The sequence below is a fragment of the Cloeon dipterum genome, chromosome 3, assembly GCF_949628265.1.
Source record: "Cloeon dipterum chromosome 3, ieCloDipt1.1, whole genome shotgun sequence".
NCBI classification, from domain to species: domain Eukaryota; kingdom Metazoa; phylum Arthropoda; class Insecta; order Ephemeroptera; family Baetidae; genus Cloeon; species Cloeon dipterum.
Window position 1 is genome coordinate 35,585,922 of NC_088788.1, and position 17,005 is coordinate 35,602,926.

At 43.5% G+C, this 17,005-nt stretch overlaps 3 protein-coding genes across 7 annotated transcripts; all 3 read right to left on the reverse strand.

The window, feature by feature from the left end:
• Nucleotides 1-457: 457 nt before the first annotated feature.
• On the reverse strand, nt 458-10,807 carry LOC135941570 (Na(+)/H(+) exchanger protein 7-like). 4 transcript variants are annotated; one of them, XM_065487195.1, is made up of 20 exons: nt 10,682-10,807; nt 6,819-7,069; nt 6,490-6,535; nt 6,383-6,424; nt 6,071-6,238; nt 5,527-5,608; nt 5,413-5,440; nt 5,143-5,361; nt 4,913-5,095; nt 4,766-4,847; nt 4,440-4,535; nt 4,248-4,369; nt 3,982-4,184; nt 3,559-3,648; nt 3,434-3,499; nt 3,275-3,375; nt 2,906-3,218; nt 2,633-2,849; nt 2,507-2,566; nt 458-969 (listed from the first exon to the last, which is right to left on the reverse strand). In XM_065487195.1, the coding sequence occupies exons 1-20, from the start codon at nt 10,696-10,698 to the stop codon at nt 668-670; spliced, it is 2,688 nt and encodes an 895-aa protein (XP_065343267.1). In that variant the 5' UTR covers nt 10,699-10,807; the 3' UTR covers nt 458-667. The 4 variants fall into 4 exon arrangements, with proteins under 4 accessions (XP_065343267.1, XP_065343268.1, XP_065343269.1 ...); XM_065487196.1 differs by lacking the exon at nt 10,682-10,807 and adding an exon at nt 9,148-9,301; XM_065487197.1 differs by lacking the exon at nt 10,682-10,807 and adding an exon at nt 7,288-7,554.
• A 346-nt stretch (nt 10,808-11,153) lies between these two features.
• On the reverse strand, nt 11,154-12,301 carry LOC135938403 (twisted gastrulation protein homolog 1-A-like). The gene is made up of 4 exons (XM_065482023.1): nt 12,097-12,301; nt 11,820-12,035; nt 11,376-11,586; nt 11,154-11,316 (listed from the first exon to the last, which is right to left on the reverse strand). Exons 1-4 carry the CDS (start codon nt 12,299-12,301, stop codon nt 11,154-11,156), a joined length of 795 nt encoding a protein of 264 aa, XP_065338095.1.
• On the reverse strand, nt 12,169-16,898 carry LOC135941574 (solute carrier family 22 member 13-like). Of its 2 annotated transcripts, XM_065487202.1 has the most exons (9): nt 16,131-16,898; nt 15,797-16,058; nt 15,111-15,412; nt 14,939-15,039; nt 14,660-14,883; nt 14,426-14,598; nt 14,167-14,348; nt 13,551-13,824; nt 12,169-12,307 (listed from the first exon to the last, which is right to left on the reverse strand). In XM_065487202.1, coding segments are annotated over exons 1-8 (1,536 nt in total). In that variant the 5' UTR covers nt 16,422-16,898; the 3' UTR covers nt 12,169-12,307; nt 13,551-13,823. The 2 variants fall into 2 exon arrangements, with proteins under 2 accessions (XP_065343274.1, XP_065343273.1); XM_065487201.1 differs by having other exon boundaries at nt 13,551-14,348.
• Between the last annotated feature and the right edge of the window lie 107 nt (nt 16,899-17,005).

Below are 17,005 nucleotides of genomic sequence, written 5' to 3' on the forward strand. Positions count from 1 at the left end.
TGTGTTTTTTTGCAATTCTGACAGGTTCAACAATAAAGGTATTATGAATTGCTTTTAACTTTTTCGTCTGGCGCATTATTTACTTATCTCCGACGAGGACCAGGAGAGGGATGTACTTTTTTATTCTCATGCTGATTCAATACAAAAACACATTTTATTTTGAGCAAGAACTGGCAGCAATAAAATAAAATGCAATGGCAATCTCACGCCGCACTGATCCACGATATTTGAAGTGCTAAAAATATGAAATTATTATATTTTAAATTATATGACACGCGAAGACGCAGTTTATTGCAATGGGAAGAAAACGTTCATTTGCTACACTTAAAGCCACCATATTAAGGCTTCCGTATTTTAACATCGCGGCACAAGCATCTGCGTTGCACCTCAAGTTTTTGTTAGGTTCTTGAACGACGAAAATACTGGTCTTATTGAATAGGTGGATAGAAAGTTGGTATCTTATTCTGTCACATAACTTTATTAAAAAATCAATTTTAACATGTTACAAAAATAATTAGGCTCACACAGCTCTACCAAATGTCATTCCTATTTCACGCCACGTACACTATTGCATCTATCTAAACAATTATTATCAGTTAATTTCAAAGAGCACACGAATGTCTGTCTCACTTCCCTCGCTTCACAACTCCACATTTAACGCACTTATTCACACTTCGGACTCTGAGCTGCCGCGGCGCGAGCCCCTTTGCGGCACATTTGGCAAGGTGCGGTAGGGGGAGAGCAGGCGTTCCTCCGTTTCGTTCACCTCGGGGTTTGGCGACTCCGAGATGCGCGACTGGCGCTGCAGCACGTGCAGACTGGCTGGACCGGCCACCTCGTCTGATAGCGATTTGTTTGCCGCGTCCGAAGCTTCGTTTGACCTTTGTCTCGCGAGCGACAGTCTGCGGTTTGTCCGCGTGAAAATGGCGTTCATGCCGGGCAAATCTTCGGGAAACACGCCTTCCAACTCTGTTGGCACATTTTTGCGTTAAAATTTGGATTAAACACAGTCGGGGAATTTGCAACATTTTAACAGTGGGATTTGTGATTATTAGGGTTGGGAAACTTACGACGGTTGATCATTTTTTTATTTTTGAGTGCACCTGATTAAATTTGAATTTTTGATGAGCACGAATCCCTCAGTTTTAAGACTATTTATTGTAAGATCACTTGCTTAAAATGACCAACATTTGCGGACTTTGCTGCTTATGTCAAAGTGGTCTGGTTATTATCACAAAATAGAAATTGATGACTTTTCCGCACAGTTTACACGATACAATGGTAATGTTTGGTTCTACACAATGCAAAATGAAAACCGTGACAGGTATATGTCTCGTGATTGAGTGTCTGTTCGCTCAACAAGCTGCCTTTCAGCTCTGGTTGACCATAGCGGGCGTGTCGTAAAATTCCGGCACTAACTAGGAGAACCTGAACAATTGATTTCGAATAAATTTACTAAACATTGGAGTCTCAGGCAGAGAAAATCTATTAGATCCTTGTAAAAGATGTCAGTATAGCCAGTTTAGAAGTTAATTTTGATTTCATGCGTTCTTACTTAGAGAGGCACACTGCTTTTTTCAGACATCTCGACTTTACACACTCAACTCAATTAAATCATTCAGCGTTAGATAAGGCCAAATTACCTGGATGGCGTAACTGGCGATATGCGCCACGGCCAGATCAAAGAGCATTATTTAACACTGTAATGACGGAGGATTTTGAGAGGGAGGTCATTTTGGCCGTGGCAAAGATTGCGCCTCTACCTTTTTTGGCATTTTGGGTGGAAAATTAACGACCAGAGGATTGAAACGAGACTCCCAAATAAGTAAACTCGTGAGAGACAAATTAAATTATATTTTTTGCAATTGGAAGTATGTGAGACTCAGTGTACTGCTAATTTAATTTGATTCATTTTTTATTTTAAATAAAGAGAAATTAAATTGCCTAATCGTCAACCACATAGAATCAGATTTCTAAAGCCTCCCACTCTACCGTCAATTCTGAATTTAACAGTCTTGCACTTATTAACTCTTAACTGCTCAGACTCCTCTCCAGTAAGTAATCTATTATAAACAAAGTGAAGTGACGTACATGAATAAAGAGACAGATATATATAAGTGTATGTGACCCTCCAAATTATCAGAAAGCAGTGTCACGTCATGTGCAAAATAGTATAAGGTTATTGGGTGCATTTTCCAAAATTAAATTGATGTCAGCAATTGCAAAAATAAAGAGATGAATGGATTCAAGTAGGATGCAAGTAGGACACAAATTAGACAAATTTAAAATAAGTGAATTCTCTTGAGCCAGACTTGGGCGACAAAGTACGGACACGCCACGCATAGGTTTCCCAGAGCGTTTCTTTGATCCAATTAAATGTTTGCAGTAGAAACTAGGAATTGTAAATTGAATGTTTTTCTAAATGCACATGTCCATGCGTTTCTTCTAAATATGCAGACACAGTAAAAATAAACAAAACCATCTAACAATCACGCATTTTGTTCACCTCTATTGACCGTCAAATATTGCTGTTTGGGGACACACTCTTCAGGGACAGTAGTGACTCCTGGTAAAATACAACATCTTGTCGTTTTCAATAAGGGTGTAAATTTAGCAAGGAAATGTGTCATACCTGAAACCACCTGTCTTCGTCTCTGGCCGAAAAACTCGGGGTCCTGCACTTCGAGGGAAGAGTTTGCGCCGGAACTTTGGATCGCAGACTGCGCCGAGTGGTGCCTGAGAGCGGCCATGTGCGTGATTCTTCTCGCGGTCAGTAGCCTGCGTTCCAGGTGGTCCCTCAACTCCTGGTAGTCGTCGTCGATCAAGTTCCTGTTGTGCTTGTAGTGGAACTGTTTGAAATTAAATTTTCATTAAATCGCAATCTCGAAAAAGCCGTGACGCGTACCCTTTGATAGGGTGTGTTCTTCAGGGCCTTCCTCAGCGTCAGGTTGGATGACGTGAGCTCTCCCTCGGTAAGGGTGCGCGACCGTCCTCTCGAAGGCGGCATGGAAGGGCTGGCGGAGGACAAGACCAGGGTGCCTCGGCGGCGCAGCTCGACGCCAGGGAACAGGTCGGTCACCCTGAGGAAGGCTCCAGGCGGCGGCAAGCCCATCAGGGCAGCCTTGGCCGGGTCCAGCGATTCCCGCGAGCCGTATCCGCCGAACAAATTCTGGTCCTCAACCAGCGTCACCGGGCCGTACAAGTGGGCAAAGTGCTCGCTGAACATTTTTTAAATTTATTGACCATCGAAAGAAATACGACAATTAAAACGCACGTCAAAGTGAGCTTTTCGAATAGCCTCGTCAGGTCGTTTTCTGCGTCAGGGTTCATGAAAATGCGCTTCAGGTATTTGTCATCCAAATACTCCAGTTTTCGCTGCAACGATTTTTCTTTGTTCTTAAATCTATGAATTGAGCGTCGACGTCGTACTTACCCTGACATAATAGTCGCCCCTCGCGCCAGCGATTTCCTCTATCCCGGCCATCAGCATGCTTATCACCTGCGGAGAAAACCGCGATTTTTATGCACAGAACTAATCGATAAAATGGGCATACGTACATGATCCGACACTTCTTCGTGCAGCAACTTGTGTCCTGATTGAGACCTTTCAATGTGCAGCAGGTCAACAAGAGTTTTTATTGTACCACCCTGGAAAAATCGTGGATTAAATTTGACTTTTTGAAAATTATCGATTCTGCTTCAAACCTAGGGTAGATTTTGAGCAACAAAAAAAAGATGCTCAAGGGTGAACAATTTAAATGTTCTAGCAAATAATGTATGTGTATAAAAATAAGTGGGGATTAAGATCTACTTGGATTGCCGATTGTTGAAATATTCCTCTCCCTTAGAATCCAATTAAAAAAAGGTTGAAATTAATATTCACAGCTCTCATTTGCATTCGGTGGACGGCTGGGGGCAAACTAATATAATATGCAATCCGCTCGTCACGCAGGTCGCGACGGTTGCATAACTCCGACTCACTTGGATAAAAACGGTGAAGAGGATGACGACGAGGGTGGCCGTGATGAAGAGCTGGCGCGGCGGAACCAGCGACCCGTCCAGCATCACGACCAGAGAAAAGCCGACCGCTCCTCGCAGGCCTCCGTAGGCCATGATGAACTGCTCCTGCATCTCGATCTGGCGCACGCTCATCAAATTGTTCAACGCGGTGAGCAGAAAAACGCCTGAGAAAAAGTGCAGATTTAAATCAAAAGTGTTTAAATCAGGGGGACGAACGGATTGTTTACCTACGAATCTGCATATGAGGCAGAGCAACAGGGTCCACAGGACGAAGCCGGTGTGCCACACGTGCTTGTCGCTGACCAAAACCATTCCCAAAAATAGAAATATGATGGCATCACTAGTCGAACTGCAATTTGCATAACGCCGCAATAAAATTGGTATCGATCCGCCGTTCCGAATCCAAGAGGCTTGCTTACCTGAGCATTTTCGTGAAGTATTTTACGGTTGTGTACGATTTGTGCGAAATGTTTTTGAGCGCGTAGTGAGCTTGAACTAATCCACAGCCAATTATGCTGGAATAATCAATCGAAGCATGCAATTAAGACAGTAAGCCAGATCTGCACGAGAGGTTTTCTCAGATAAAATCTGGATCAATACATTTGGAGCTTTCAAGGCTGATAGAAATGTTATGCTGAGCTTCAGATTCGAGCAAGCTGATCCCCATATTGCTCAAATATGTCCCTTGACACTCGCAAATAATATGCCTTGATTAATAAATGGCACAAGTGGATTGTTTACTCACCTAATGATTCCGGAAAAGTGGAACAACTCGGCACTGAGGTAGGAAAGGTAGGCCATTCCTAAAACGGCCAAAGGCTCCACAACTAACGACAATTTGATGTAAGCAGTGTAACCAAAATCGATCATCCTTAGGGGTGGGGGGACAAACCTCGAACATCCTGAGTCGTCTTCGTGATTAGCGCCGTAAAGAGGCCACCGATGACGCCGACGACCAGGCCTCCGCAGCTCACGGTGAAAAAGGAGAGCACTGCCAACGCGTACTGCTCTCCGCGGATCACGGGCATTTCGGTGAAGGCCACCATCGTCGTGTACAGCACCACGGTGACAGCGTCTGCGCCCCCCAACGTTAATTTAAATTAATTTCCTAATTATTCTTACCGTTCAGGAGGGACTCGCCGAAAACTAGGAAATAGAGATCTTTGTTGACGCCAACCTCTTGAAATATGGCGAGCACAGCCACGGGATCGACGGCCGAAATCAAGGACGAAAAGACCAGACTGTCCAGCAGGGTCAAAGAGTAGGAAGACGAGGCGAATCCGCCGAATTGCCAAAGCGATCCCATGATTCCGAGTTTGTAGATTCCAAATAAAAGAGCGCCTGAAATGATTCCCGTGAGAATATTTGGAATTTCACGGCTGATTCAATTACCGATTGCAAAAGTGTTAAACAGTGTCCCCTGCAAAATCAAATTTAAAATCAGAAAAGTCTTTTCTCGTCGCTTGTTGGGTGGCAATTGTTTTTATTTATAATGTTTTTTCGTACCACAACGGCGTAGAGCAAGATAGTGGACAGATTATCCGCAAACGCTCTGTCGTAGAGCGAGTAAGCCGACTCCAGAATAACCCTGCAATCAATATGCGAAAAGAGTAATTTGCGTTCATATTGCTAAACAATGTTTGCGTTATGTGTGCCGTTGAAAATATCGATTCTTTGAATTTGATGGTTGACAGCTGCGTGCGTGTGTGGCTGCGAATCAATATGGATCCTCCCGTGTGTCCAATAATTTGGTGGGAGGTGACAATCATTAGGAATTCATCGCAAGGTCGGTAATCACACGGAATAGGAAAGCGTCGACACGGAAATGAACGCTTAAGCTCAATAGGTTTTCGCGTGACCGCGTCTCCCGCCAACGGAAATCTTTTCCTCTCGATTCATTTAAGCCGTGATAGAATTCGTGGAGCGACCTCAAATTGTCACGGAATCGATTATGAGGTGAAAAACGCGACGCAATTATGTCAACAATCAATTGTTGGTGCATAATTAATCAAGCAGGGAAATGCGAGATTTATTTTTCGTAAACACTCACGGGGGCAGCAGGACGAGGAAAAACAATCTTGGCGTGAACATGGGCATGATGAAGGGCTGGTCGTGGCCGCCGGACTCGTGCACCGGCGTCGGGTTCACTTTGGGATGGTCGTCGAGGATTTTGTCGGTGGCGAGCGCCGCAGCCTCCGGCCCTTGCACACCCGCAGCACTGCGCAAAACCAAATAATCCGCCGTTACGGAAAAACAATTCATTTCGTGTGCCGCGCTTGACATGCAATATTTCCCAGCTTCAATGCGGAAGTGAAACTGGGTGAATGTGAATGGGGTGTTTGGAAAAAAATGATGTACTTACTACAAGACGCCGCCGACGGCTACGCCCATTATGATCATCAGACTGGGAACAATATATATTTTTAGAATTTAGATTTGTCACAAATAATGGCTTAAAGCTTTATTTACCAGGATTCGGGTATTCTCGAGGATAAAAAATGCACGTGATGGAAAGCTGAAAAATAAAATATGTGCTCTTAATTTCATTATTCTTTAATACTGCTCAAATCAATAACTACTTATATAACTATAGTGTAACTGAAATAAAAAAATTAGTTTTAACGACATGTGTACATATTAGTTTTTTGGAAAATAAAAAATAAGCCATCAATCGACTTGCCTCGTCATAAATCGTCACTATTGAACAAAAATATGATTTTAAAATTTAAGGGAGGGATACCTTTGGAATTTAATTTTGAGTGTCGTCAGGAATAGATGAACTGAAAACGCGCGCTTACCGACTTTGGCCAGTCCCGTGACCAGGACAAATGCAGTGAAGGTGAAGAAAACGCCGATTTCGTCCCATCGCCAGCTGGCCACGTGAATGCCCGAGTGAGTGTGCTGCTCGCCCGCGGTTGAGCTCAGGTGGTCTCGTTCTTTGGCAAAGGTGGCATTTTCCAACAGGTCGAAGTCGAAGGCCACGGCCCCCAGGGCAGTGGTGGCCAGCAGCAAAAGTCCCACTCCTGTGGCGAGCAGCATGCCTCCCGCCCTACCAAAATCATCTTTTTCTTTTTAAAAATATTTTAACTTGTCTGATAGGAAATTTCCATTCACACTAATTCAAATGTCCTCCAGAAAATTGTTGTTTTGAGAAAGGTAAAACAAACAGCAAATGGAACAATGCTAGCGCGGTCCTAAATTAAAAAACGGAACCGATTTAGTTGGTGTGCCAGGTGAGCCTGTGAAGATGTGCTAAATAGAGTTCACCTTAGAAGGCGTCGAAGGAGCGCCTCGGAGAGTGTCGAGACATGGTGCGTGCGACCTGGGCCAAGTCTCACGTGTGTCTGCCCGTCGGGCCGCGCGTCCACTTATTACGCCCTCCCGCCCCCAATCAATACGCCGGCGGGCATAAAATAATAAAAAGGCCTGCGCGCGTTACGGACCTTCGCGCGACCCGCTGACCACATAGAGCAGCGCTCTTTTTCCTATTCGGGTCATTGCATAAGTTAAAAGAAACGAACCGCCACACACCCTGTCTCTTTTTCTCGAATTATTGTCTTCCCATATCGGAATAATGTATTCCAAATCGCCATGGCTTACTTTATAGCACGCCTGATGGATATTCGATAAACCATCTTCGGTTATATGCACGAAATAAAACGTGAGAGTTTTACGATGTCTTTGATTTTTCGTGTAAGAAAAATTGATCTTTCTCTCTCAATCAGATGGAGTGCACATTTTAAGATCTTCACTTGGTGAAAGACGAATAAAGATAATTTAAATTGGAATTACTTTAGTTGAAATTTTGGTCGAATAATTTAATTTAATCAGGAATGTGCCCTAAGAACCAGTTTGTTTTAAAAAATGTCCAATTTTTTTCTTGATTTCGATCTCTCTTGTCGGGACCTATCCAATGGTGTACGCATTATGAACTAAACTTCCCTTCTGGTGAAATAAATCGTAATTTTACAATAAGGAGACGGTGCTGCTTGAGGTAAAAATTGCCGTGATATTTGTATGAAGCGTGAAAGAGGCCTGCTGATTCTGAGAAAAAATAAAAACAATCGTTCCCATTTACCTATCTCACGCATTCCATTTCTTGGGATTTACTCTTGACGAAATTGAGTAACCTATTCTCCTTTTAGCCGCGCAGACGAGCAAACAAAAAATGGAAACTTACGTTTTGGATAGACAAGACGTACACGGCACGCGCGGCAGACACACTGCGGTGGCTTGGCTCTCTTCCCTTCGGCTACCGCGAAAACGAAATGACATACTGCACTTTCAAGAAGAGCGGCAGTCACAGAAAGTGTTCAGCAGTTTAAATTTACACACTCCACCTCAAGGAGAGTGCACCGAGTTTCCCACGAGGTAAATTTACGAGAACGAAAGCCTGCCATGCAGATTGCCTCTTTCTTTGATGTAAATAGGATGCGAATTAAACTTGACCGAGCCACTTTTAATATATGTGCCTTCTGGACAGTGCCAAAGAGTGAGCATGATCTTGTATTCTGTTTTTGGACGTAAGGGGGTTTGGGGCAAAGGTGACCTAAGCTGCGTGTCTCCATTATAAACTCGATATTAAAGTTAAAAATAATCTCTTAACTTTTAAAGTGGCGGTCGATCGCGTCTCGCGCCCCGCCAAACAAATCTATTCCTTTCCATCCTGCTGCTTTTATTTGTTCATCTCAAGCAATTTTTGATCTCTTTAGCCGCGTCAAATTTGAATAATTCCAACACACGCGGTGGTTATTAACGTGTTAGTCTGTCGTGTCATGTCTGCTAGATTACGTTCTTTGTTCTCACTCAGCTGCAAAACTTTAAACGTTAATAGGAATAAGAAAGTGCGTCTGTTTGAGCAAAAGCAAAAGTGTTGGCACCAACAGTCTACTTGTCCAAAATTAACTCGCACGCAAATAAATACAATCTAGTTTGCTCTCAGATTAAAATTTAAAATTTCCGAAGCACCTGAGGATTAAAGATTGAGCATAGGATTAGTCACTTCGGTGCCACTTCCCAGTTTTTTTTTTATCTCGACGCGTCTCATGAAATTGCTGATTTGCCTCAAGAAATGAGAACACGGGGAATGCGACGCGCTAAATAGGGGTTAAATCGGGTGAGACTTACATATTGGACGCCCGCGCTGCCGTATATATTTATGTGTGGTCGCGTGGCATTCTCGGGCCGAACCGCTCTGAATGCACGGACGCACGGACACTGGGCAGCATGCCGCGTGCCGCCACGCAAAACTCGGCAATCTGCGACTCTGTCTGCGTGTGACAGCGTCTCCGACTGATTAAAATTAATTTTGATCGTTGCACTGCGCCGAGTAGGGTCGCTGCCAACAAAGCTAAAATCGGCCCCGCGCCTGCTGCCCTCAATTGATGCTAAAATGCACGCGGACTGCATACGAATCGCACTCAGCGCATTGCCCCCCGCGCCACTTCAATTAGTTGCATTCGACCGCAGCATCCATCCATCACTCGTCGCCTTCGCTCACTTTCGATTCGAATCGCAGACTGACAGTGAGACGCACGAGCAAGTTGAATCAACACAAAATCAGTCGCAATCAGACCCTCCATTTTTACTCGCTTCAAACAAAAATTAACCCTTGCAATTTTAGTTCAGGGTTGCAAATTACCAACCCGAAACTGTGATTTATTTTTATTTTCAGTCATGCGTACAAATTTAAAAAAAATGAATAAATAAGAAAACTGAGGAGCAAATCTAACAAAACATTAATCTCTCGCCGCGCCAAGCCAACAATAATTATCACTATAAGCTCAGGGAGGGGAATTTGGGCACGGAGCAAATCTTAAGCTCGCGGTAAATAAAGGTATAAATGATAAAAACCAGTGTTGAAATCAACGACGAGTAGCAAGAAGAGAGCAATCCTGCTTTAATCCAAGAAATTTTCAAAAAGCTTATTATTATTATTGGCTCTTTAAATCCTTAATTTAATTCAAATTCTAATTTATTTGACGTTCAGTTAGTACACACAGCACATAGCAAAATACCAAAGATTACAAAATTGACATTTTGAAAATATAAGGACTGTGTGTTCAAAGAATAGTGTCGACAGTCAAATGAATCAAATTAATAATCTCTATGCAGCGATAACATTGTTTTCGAACCGTATATTATTTAATTTCTGTCAACGACTAATTAACATGCATAAAACTGTCTGTGAAGCTTTCAGAGCATCACAACCGTATACGAATCTTGATATTGAAAGCCATTTGAATGATTCTTAAAATGCTTAAACTGTATCCAATTAACTATCTCAATTAAAAAAGATACTCGTACTATACTAAGGGATGCTACTCAATGCAACGCAGACCATCCAACTTGTTGTTGCTAATTAATTTATCCAAATATTTAAAATGCATTTCAATTCCTTGAATATTCTTGCAGTCATAAAACTAAATAGAATAAAAAATACAAGTCAAACTATTAATCTTTTTTAAACTATTTTCATTTCTCCTTTGGTAAATTTTGATTCTTTGAGGTTTAAAAAGCAAAAATTATTCTGCTGGGTCAGTTGAATCAGTTTTCTCTATCAAAAAATGATAAACAGTTGACGCGTTCGAATAACAAGAAACAATCTTGATGCCATTTTCAAAGAGAGAATAGGGGTTTGTGGTCAAGCAGTCAAGGATACCTGCGAAAAGATGACATGATGTCAGATGTGTTCCATGAGGTTGAAAGCTGCAGCTGTTATCGCGAAACGTGAGCTTCTGTCTGTTGAAGACTCGTTTCTGGTATGTCTCATCTTTCATTATCAGCGTGACGAGAACCCCACCTTTGCGATAAGGAAGTAACCCGACAGTTCCTTTGTGATGAGCAATTGCCATCTTTCGAGCGAACGCCCCAGTTCCCTCGTGGTATACAAACTTCTATTCAAGGTGACGGAACATGTGAGAAAACAAATACGCGTTGAGCAAGATAGAGTACTTTATTAATGTCATATTACAAATAATGGCATCAGCCTGTAATAGTAAAGCGAGTATTGAAATTGTTCTGTTTAAAATATAAATTAGTAAATTTAATAAGGCAACAGTTGATAAAAATAATATTTTCTAATGGAATGGCACAGCATCGTAAGTAAGTTTGTTCATGAGCGAACCGTCTTTTCAGTCCTTTTGCGGATCTTCCTCGTCGTCGACGTCTTCGAGGTGCTCGTTTTTCTGGTCGGTCACTTCCTCGTAGTCGATCAGACCCTCTCTCGATTCAGCAAGGCCGAGCCCAGGTTCTTCATCCTCGTCGTTGTCTTTCTTCACCGGGCAATCAGGACACCTGCATATATACATATAATTATGACACACAATGCAATAAAATTCGAGTGTGGCACGGACCTGCTTTCGTTGATGCCGTAGTTGATGCACGACTCGCCGACGCACTCGCAGCAGCCGTCGTGGAACCACCTGACGCTTGACGCGCCCATCGTGTAGCAGCTGTCCCTGCACTTGATGAACGACATGCACTGTCGCTGGAAAGCCACGGTGCAGTTCAAAATCACAACCCTGTCCTTGCTGCTGCTGCTGTCCACCACTCTCTCCGTGTTGTCTGCGCAACATTCAATTTCAATTCCATCATAATGATGATAAATCAATTTCCGAGGGTTAATTTTAGGTTTTTTTTAAATTTAAATCTTACAGCTGGGGGTTTTAGACAACTTGTCACATTTTAGGGTGATGCAAACCAACAAAAATCTAAAATAATATCAAATTCAGGAATGATTCCTATTATTTTAATTCAATTCAGGTTGCGTCATCAATTTTTTTTTAAATTTGTCTCACCAATTGTTTGATATTTAATATCCTTTTCTATCTTGGGCACGAACGAGGAGGTGTCGATTTCCACTGGATAAGTGAAGACGACCCATCTCATGAGCTCGTCAGGCGTCTCAGTGTACAATTTAAAGAGGCCCGTGTAGTCGTCCGAGAAGTCCTGGACGTTGCTCTGCTTGCTCAGGTCGCTCAGCGAATTGGTAGCGTTCCTCTTGGGGCAAATGCCTGTGGATGTGGACGCACATTTATTAATTCACATCAATTGGAAGCACTGCTTGAAACCGACCTATGCAGGAGCAGCAGTCCATGTACTTGTCGCCGAGGCACGTGAAGCAGTCCTTGCAGCAGGTGCACTCGTTCGTCACGCTCAGCTCGCACTTGCACGACTGCGTGATCATGCACTTGCTCACCACCGGCGCGCACAGGGCCTCGTTGCACGACTCGGCCCCTTGCACCACCAACATCGCCAAGACAAAAGCCAGCGTCCGCATTGTCATCTGTAAAATAAATGTCACTTCGAAAAATCATGCCCTGCACAATATATAGAAACTACGAATACATCTCAAAATAAACAGGAAAGTTGTTTAAAGGCAATCAACAAATAAATTAGGTTTTTAATATTTATGATTTCCTTAAACGTCAGAGAGGAATGCTCCACTTTAGGACAAATTAGAATCCTCGAAATCAAGATTACTATGAAAAGAGCAAAAAATTATTGAATTTCAGCAGACGATGAAATTACTATAAGAGAATTGCTTCCAAGATGTTCACTGCCGGAGACTGACTCGTTTAAAAACTCATCAGCGTATAGCCAGCTTTGTAATGCCTCTGAAATCGGCCCAAAAACACTGTTGTACACTTTTATCGTTGAATCATTATTTAGCCATGCTAGCGTCAATTTATTTTCCAACCATTTTCGGTTTTTTAAGCACACACCTTTTTGTCGGTAAAAATAAAATATCATATTTCGTTTCACAATTGCTATTTCAAATATTTCCATCAGGAATGGGAAGGCTGTAAGAATTGAAAAAGAAAATTAAAAAAGACCGCGACTCTTTCTGAGCGCAATAATCGAAGAGGGAAACGAGCAGCTCGGATCTCCCTACAAAAATTTAGCCAAGCGCCAACAAATTATATATAATTTCACCCCTTTTTTTCTTTTAGGTGAGAAATTTTCACAGAGTTAAATATTTTAGAAGGGGATGGGAATAAAAATCAATTCGCAAACGAGGAAATGCTACGTCCACATTTTACTTTAGAAAATGCTCTATCTTTCTTTGTTTTTATTATCGTTGACATACATTTCCCATTCTCTGGCGAAGCATTTAATTTAAACCGGGACAGAAAATAAGCAACTTTTGCCATGACCGCGAAAAATTTCAAAAATTTTGCAAACCTATTAAAGAGTACGGATTTATATTTTTACTTGCATATATTTAGTAAATCTGTAATTATTATTTCCTTCTAATCAAAGCTAAAAGAACCAAAATAAATTCGTCTTGGAGGCCATCCGACATGCTGTTCCCTTTACAAAATGAGGTGGCGATTTATTTTGTGGCAAATAAAATTATGATATTCAATGCCAATAATATCCTTCGTACACGACAACCACCTGTTGATCATTCTTTTGCGCTGAATTTATGACGATCGCAGGTGTGCTGAGATGCACCCGCACCCATATATTCGAAATTTGTGCTGCTATTTTGTAGAAAGTCAAGGCAAATAGAGCAAGCAACTTACCCTTGCGGGGATGGATAGCAGAAAACGTGCTGCAATTCACCGACAACAGGGTTTCAGAGCGAGTCGAAGGGTGCAACTGAACGTAAACATCCGAGATTCGAGCGCAGAACGCGGAGAGACTGGTGCAATGATGGCGTGACAGGCGAGACTGCCTCGACTCGCGTCTTTTCTTTTATCCTCCCAAAGGAGCAAATCAGCAGTTAGCTGGCTCGACCAATGAGAAAGGTTCTCCAGATGGGCGTTGAGTTGTCCCGCGGCTCTCACAGCACAAATTCTGTATTTTCATATTTTGCTTTGAAAAAATCGTCACACCGCTTCTTTTATTCTTTAAACAATTCGAACAAATATATATCAACAAAATTGCAGGGAAAATGCTGCTAAAGCACACACATCGTCAATACGAAAAATATTAACCGTCCATTTATGAACACACAAAAAAGGCAATCTCAGATTAGATAAAACGTTATATAATCAAAGAGCAATTCAGGAATTTGCTGATTTCTGATGCTATTGTTGGATCAAGCCTTTCGAGTTTAATTAAGTTAAATTAAGTGGCTGTAGCGCCGCTGAATTAATTAATTAATTTGCTTGGACCAAATTAGCTTCGCTCTGGTACCAATTGGCACTGCAGTTATCGGCACAGGGCAAAAAACTGTCTCCCCTGCCGAACTGCTCGCCTTCCTCCAGGGTGACAGGCAAGGTTTTGTGGCTGGTTTCCGGCAAAAAGAGACAGAGGGCCGCCCCAAACGCTGCCAGCAAGCCCAAGACCAATTCGGGCAGCGACGGGTACACTTGCTCCTGCAAGATTAAATAAAAAAATGTGCGTTATCTCACAGTCGGTCTAGACGCAGCACGTGGAGACGCGGATCAAATACCAGGTAAAGCACTTGAGGGGACAAAATAGAGGCGACGTAGCCGGCAACGTGGATGGCCGCCACTCCGCCCGCCTGCACTTGCGCCGGCACCAATTCCGCCGTGTACTGAGCGCCCGAGTTGTAGGCGACCACCACTGCAAACCGCCCCAGCAGCGCCAGTCCAATAGAGTATTCTGCCGAAAATAAAAACACACTCTGGCTGGCAATTGGTTTTGAGCGGTGCAAATCGGTTACCGTGAGAGATGTCCATGTTGCGAATGGCGCCGGCAAAGGCGATGAAGAGAGCGCAAAAGAAGAGAGCCGACAGCGCGAGCAACTTCCTTCCGACCTTTTCCTGCATGAAAGCGACCACCGCGCAGCCTGGAAGAATGACCAGAGATCCGAAACTGAGCATCGCCAGGGGGTCCGGACCCACCGAGTAGCGAGAAATCGCGTCGTAGCACAGCGTCAGCACCATGCTGAAATTTTTCGCTCAATCTTTTTCATCTCAAATCTGTATTCGGAGACACAAACGATTTGAACAGAAGAATGAGAGTGTTCCTCCTCAGTCTGGGCGAGCAGAATAGCCCCAAAATATTGGCACTGTTGTCCGCTTTCAGCTTACTGGCCATCAGCTGCGAAATTAAAATTTCAAAATAAGACTAAAAATTGAAAAATCATTTTTGGGTCGGCGTCAACAATTTACTGTGAATTGCGCCTCTTCTTCAGCAAGCAGTTTTCTTCTATTCAATTTGGCGATTTTCTTCATCGAGCGAATCGCAGCTTGCGGACCCTTTCCCACTGCCAGCGCCCAGCGAGCGCTCTCAGGCACCAGGAACGGTATCACGAGCAAAATTATTGCCGGCGACGCCGTGAAGAGGAGAAAGAGGCGCCAGTGGCCGGCTAATCGCGACAGCCAAGGCACCGACACGCACCCCACCATGTAGAACACTCCTATGGCCATGTTCAGGCCCACTGACCTCAGATCGGGACGCAGGTACTCCATAACTGAAAATGATTTTTTTTTTCAAATTCTGCAAACTCAGACAGAGTTAAAATTAATCCTCGATCAATTCTCGGACTGACTTAAAAAGCCCGTTATTCCAAATTAAATTAAGAAAATCAGCCATGATTATTTTTTAAGAAAATTAATTAAAACAATAATCTTATAATTAAATAAACTACAAAGGGCAGGAAATATTGATGCTGGAAAAAATGACTTTCAATGAAGCTCAAAAATTCTAATTTAAATGCCTTAAAAAGAAAAATAATAAAGTGGCAACATTTTCCAGATTTTACTTAAAGAAATAAATTGTTATTTTGACGTCAAAGAATCGCTCAACAAGAGGAGCCAGGATTTGTGCTGTTGCTCGCAAAATTATGCTTACGCACCGAGAAGGTACATCATGTTGAAGTTTGAGTCGGAGGCCGATCCGGCGAGCAGACGCACCGCAGAGTAGGAGGCGAAGGTGGCCGGGGCGAGGGCGGTTGCTACGTTGGCCACGGCGGCGACGGCGTTCGACGCCACCAGCACGGGCAGTCTTCCGACTTTGTCGGCTAAGAGGCCGAAGAGCAGCGTGCCGACCGCGCTGCCCAGCGAAAAGGCACTCTGGCCAAAGTACGGCATCCACGACTTGTCGCACACCCATTCAGTCTGCAATAATAAATTTAGACCGCGATTAATTGGACGCGCAATTCACTTGGCCGGCGTCCAAATTCGACTCACCTCTGCGATCAAGGTAACTGGAGAGTTGGTCAGGTTGAAGGTCCAGCCGGAAGTGCAGGGCCGAGATTCTGAGTGATTGGAGGCGTCGGTCCACTCGAGGCAGGCGGCGGGGCCCGGCTTGGCGCACGCGAAAGGTGGACTGATGCTGATCACGGTCTGTGCGAAGTAGTGCCAGGCAGCGCTCACGTTCAACACGCCGAAAAGGGCGAGCAGCACGATCTGAGCAGGGCCCCAGTCGCCGGCGACCTTGAGCATTTGTTCGACCGGGTCCGCCGCCGCGACCACTGCCATAAATTTCACATCAAAAAAGTTGCGCAACTCTTTGCCGCCTATTCAAAATTGTTCAGAAAATGCGACAGTTATTTTTGCTGCGATGCCCTTTTCACGCTTTTTCTTTTCGAAAGTTTGATACGGACCTGTGTATTGGCACATCGTTCACAGCGCGAGCTTGATGGAAAACTACACTGATTTCTTTTTCTTTGTTGCCTATCTTATCGCCGATTAGCATAAGGGTCTTACAAAAAGCCTATCATTAGAGTCAATATAAGAGGCTCACTCACCCTTCCCATGCACCCACTTGACAACACAAACCGAATTCACGTAAACAAAAGCTTTCGTTACCGTTTGCACGCGTTTTCCTCATTTTCTCGCCAGCCGACTTCTTCTTCGCTCCAACCCGCTGTTGTTTTGACACCACAGTTGTTTCCATTCTTCAAATCCAAATCTAGCTAACAAACAAACAGAAATAGAGGAAGCGCCGCACTATCTTGACAATGACAACACCTCCAGCACACGCATCACCGCAGCTGCACTTCTTTTTGCGTCTCACGCTCGAGTCTCCGCAATGCGCACACACAGATCGAACAAAAATTTCA

What these genes read in the sequence shown, in the direction of transcription:
- LOC135941570 (XM_065487195.1), bottom strand. An exon ending in TCGAGAATACCCGAATCCTG is followed by an intron (nt 6,425 to 6,489) that starts GTAAATAAAGCT and finishes TATTGTTCCCAG; the next exon opens with TCTGATGATCATAATGGGCG. An exon ending in ACGAAGACAGGTGGTTTCAG is followed by an intron (nt 2,567 to 2,632) that starts GTATGACACATT and finishes GTATTTTACCAG; the next exon opens with GAGTCACTACTGTCCCTGAA.
- LOC135938403 (XM_065482023.1), bottom strand. Translation starts at nt 12,301, where the DNA reads ATGCGGACGCTGGCTTTTGTCTTGGCGATGTTGGTGGTGCAAGGGGCC. An exon ending in GGACTGCTGCTCCTGCATAG is followed by an intron (nt 12,036 to 12,096) that starts GTCGGTTTCAAG and finishes CCACATCCACAG; the next exon opens with GCATTTGCCCCAAGAGGAAC. An exon ending in TACGGCATCAACGAAAGCAG is followed by an intron (nt 11,317 to 11,375) that starts GTCCGTGCCACA and finishes GTATATATGCAG; the next exon opens with GTGTCCTGATTGCCCGGTGA.
- LOC135941574 (XM_065487201.1), bottom strand. Translation starts at nt 16,421, where the DNA reads ATGGCAGTGGTCGCGGCGGCGGACCCGGTCGAACAAATGCTCAAGGTC. An exon ending in CAACATGATGTACCTTCTCG is followed by an intron (nt 15,413 to 15,796) that starts GTGCGTAAGCAT and finishes AATCATTTTCAG; the next exon opens with TTATGGAGTACCTGCGTCCC. An exon ending in CTCATTCTTCTGTTCAAATC is followed by an intron (nt 14,884 to 14,938) that starts GTTTGTGTCTCC and finishes GAAAAATTTCAG; the next exon opens with CATGGTGCTGACGCTGTGCT.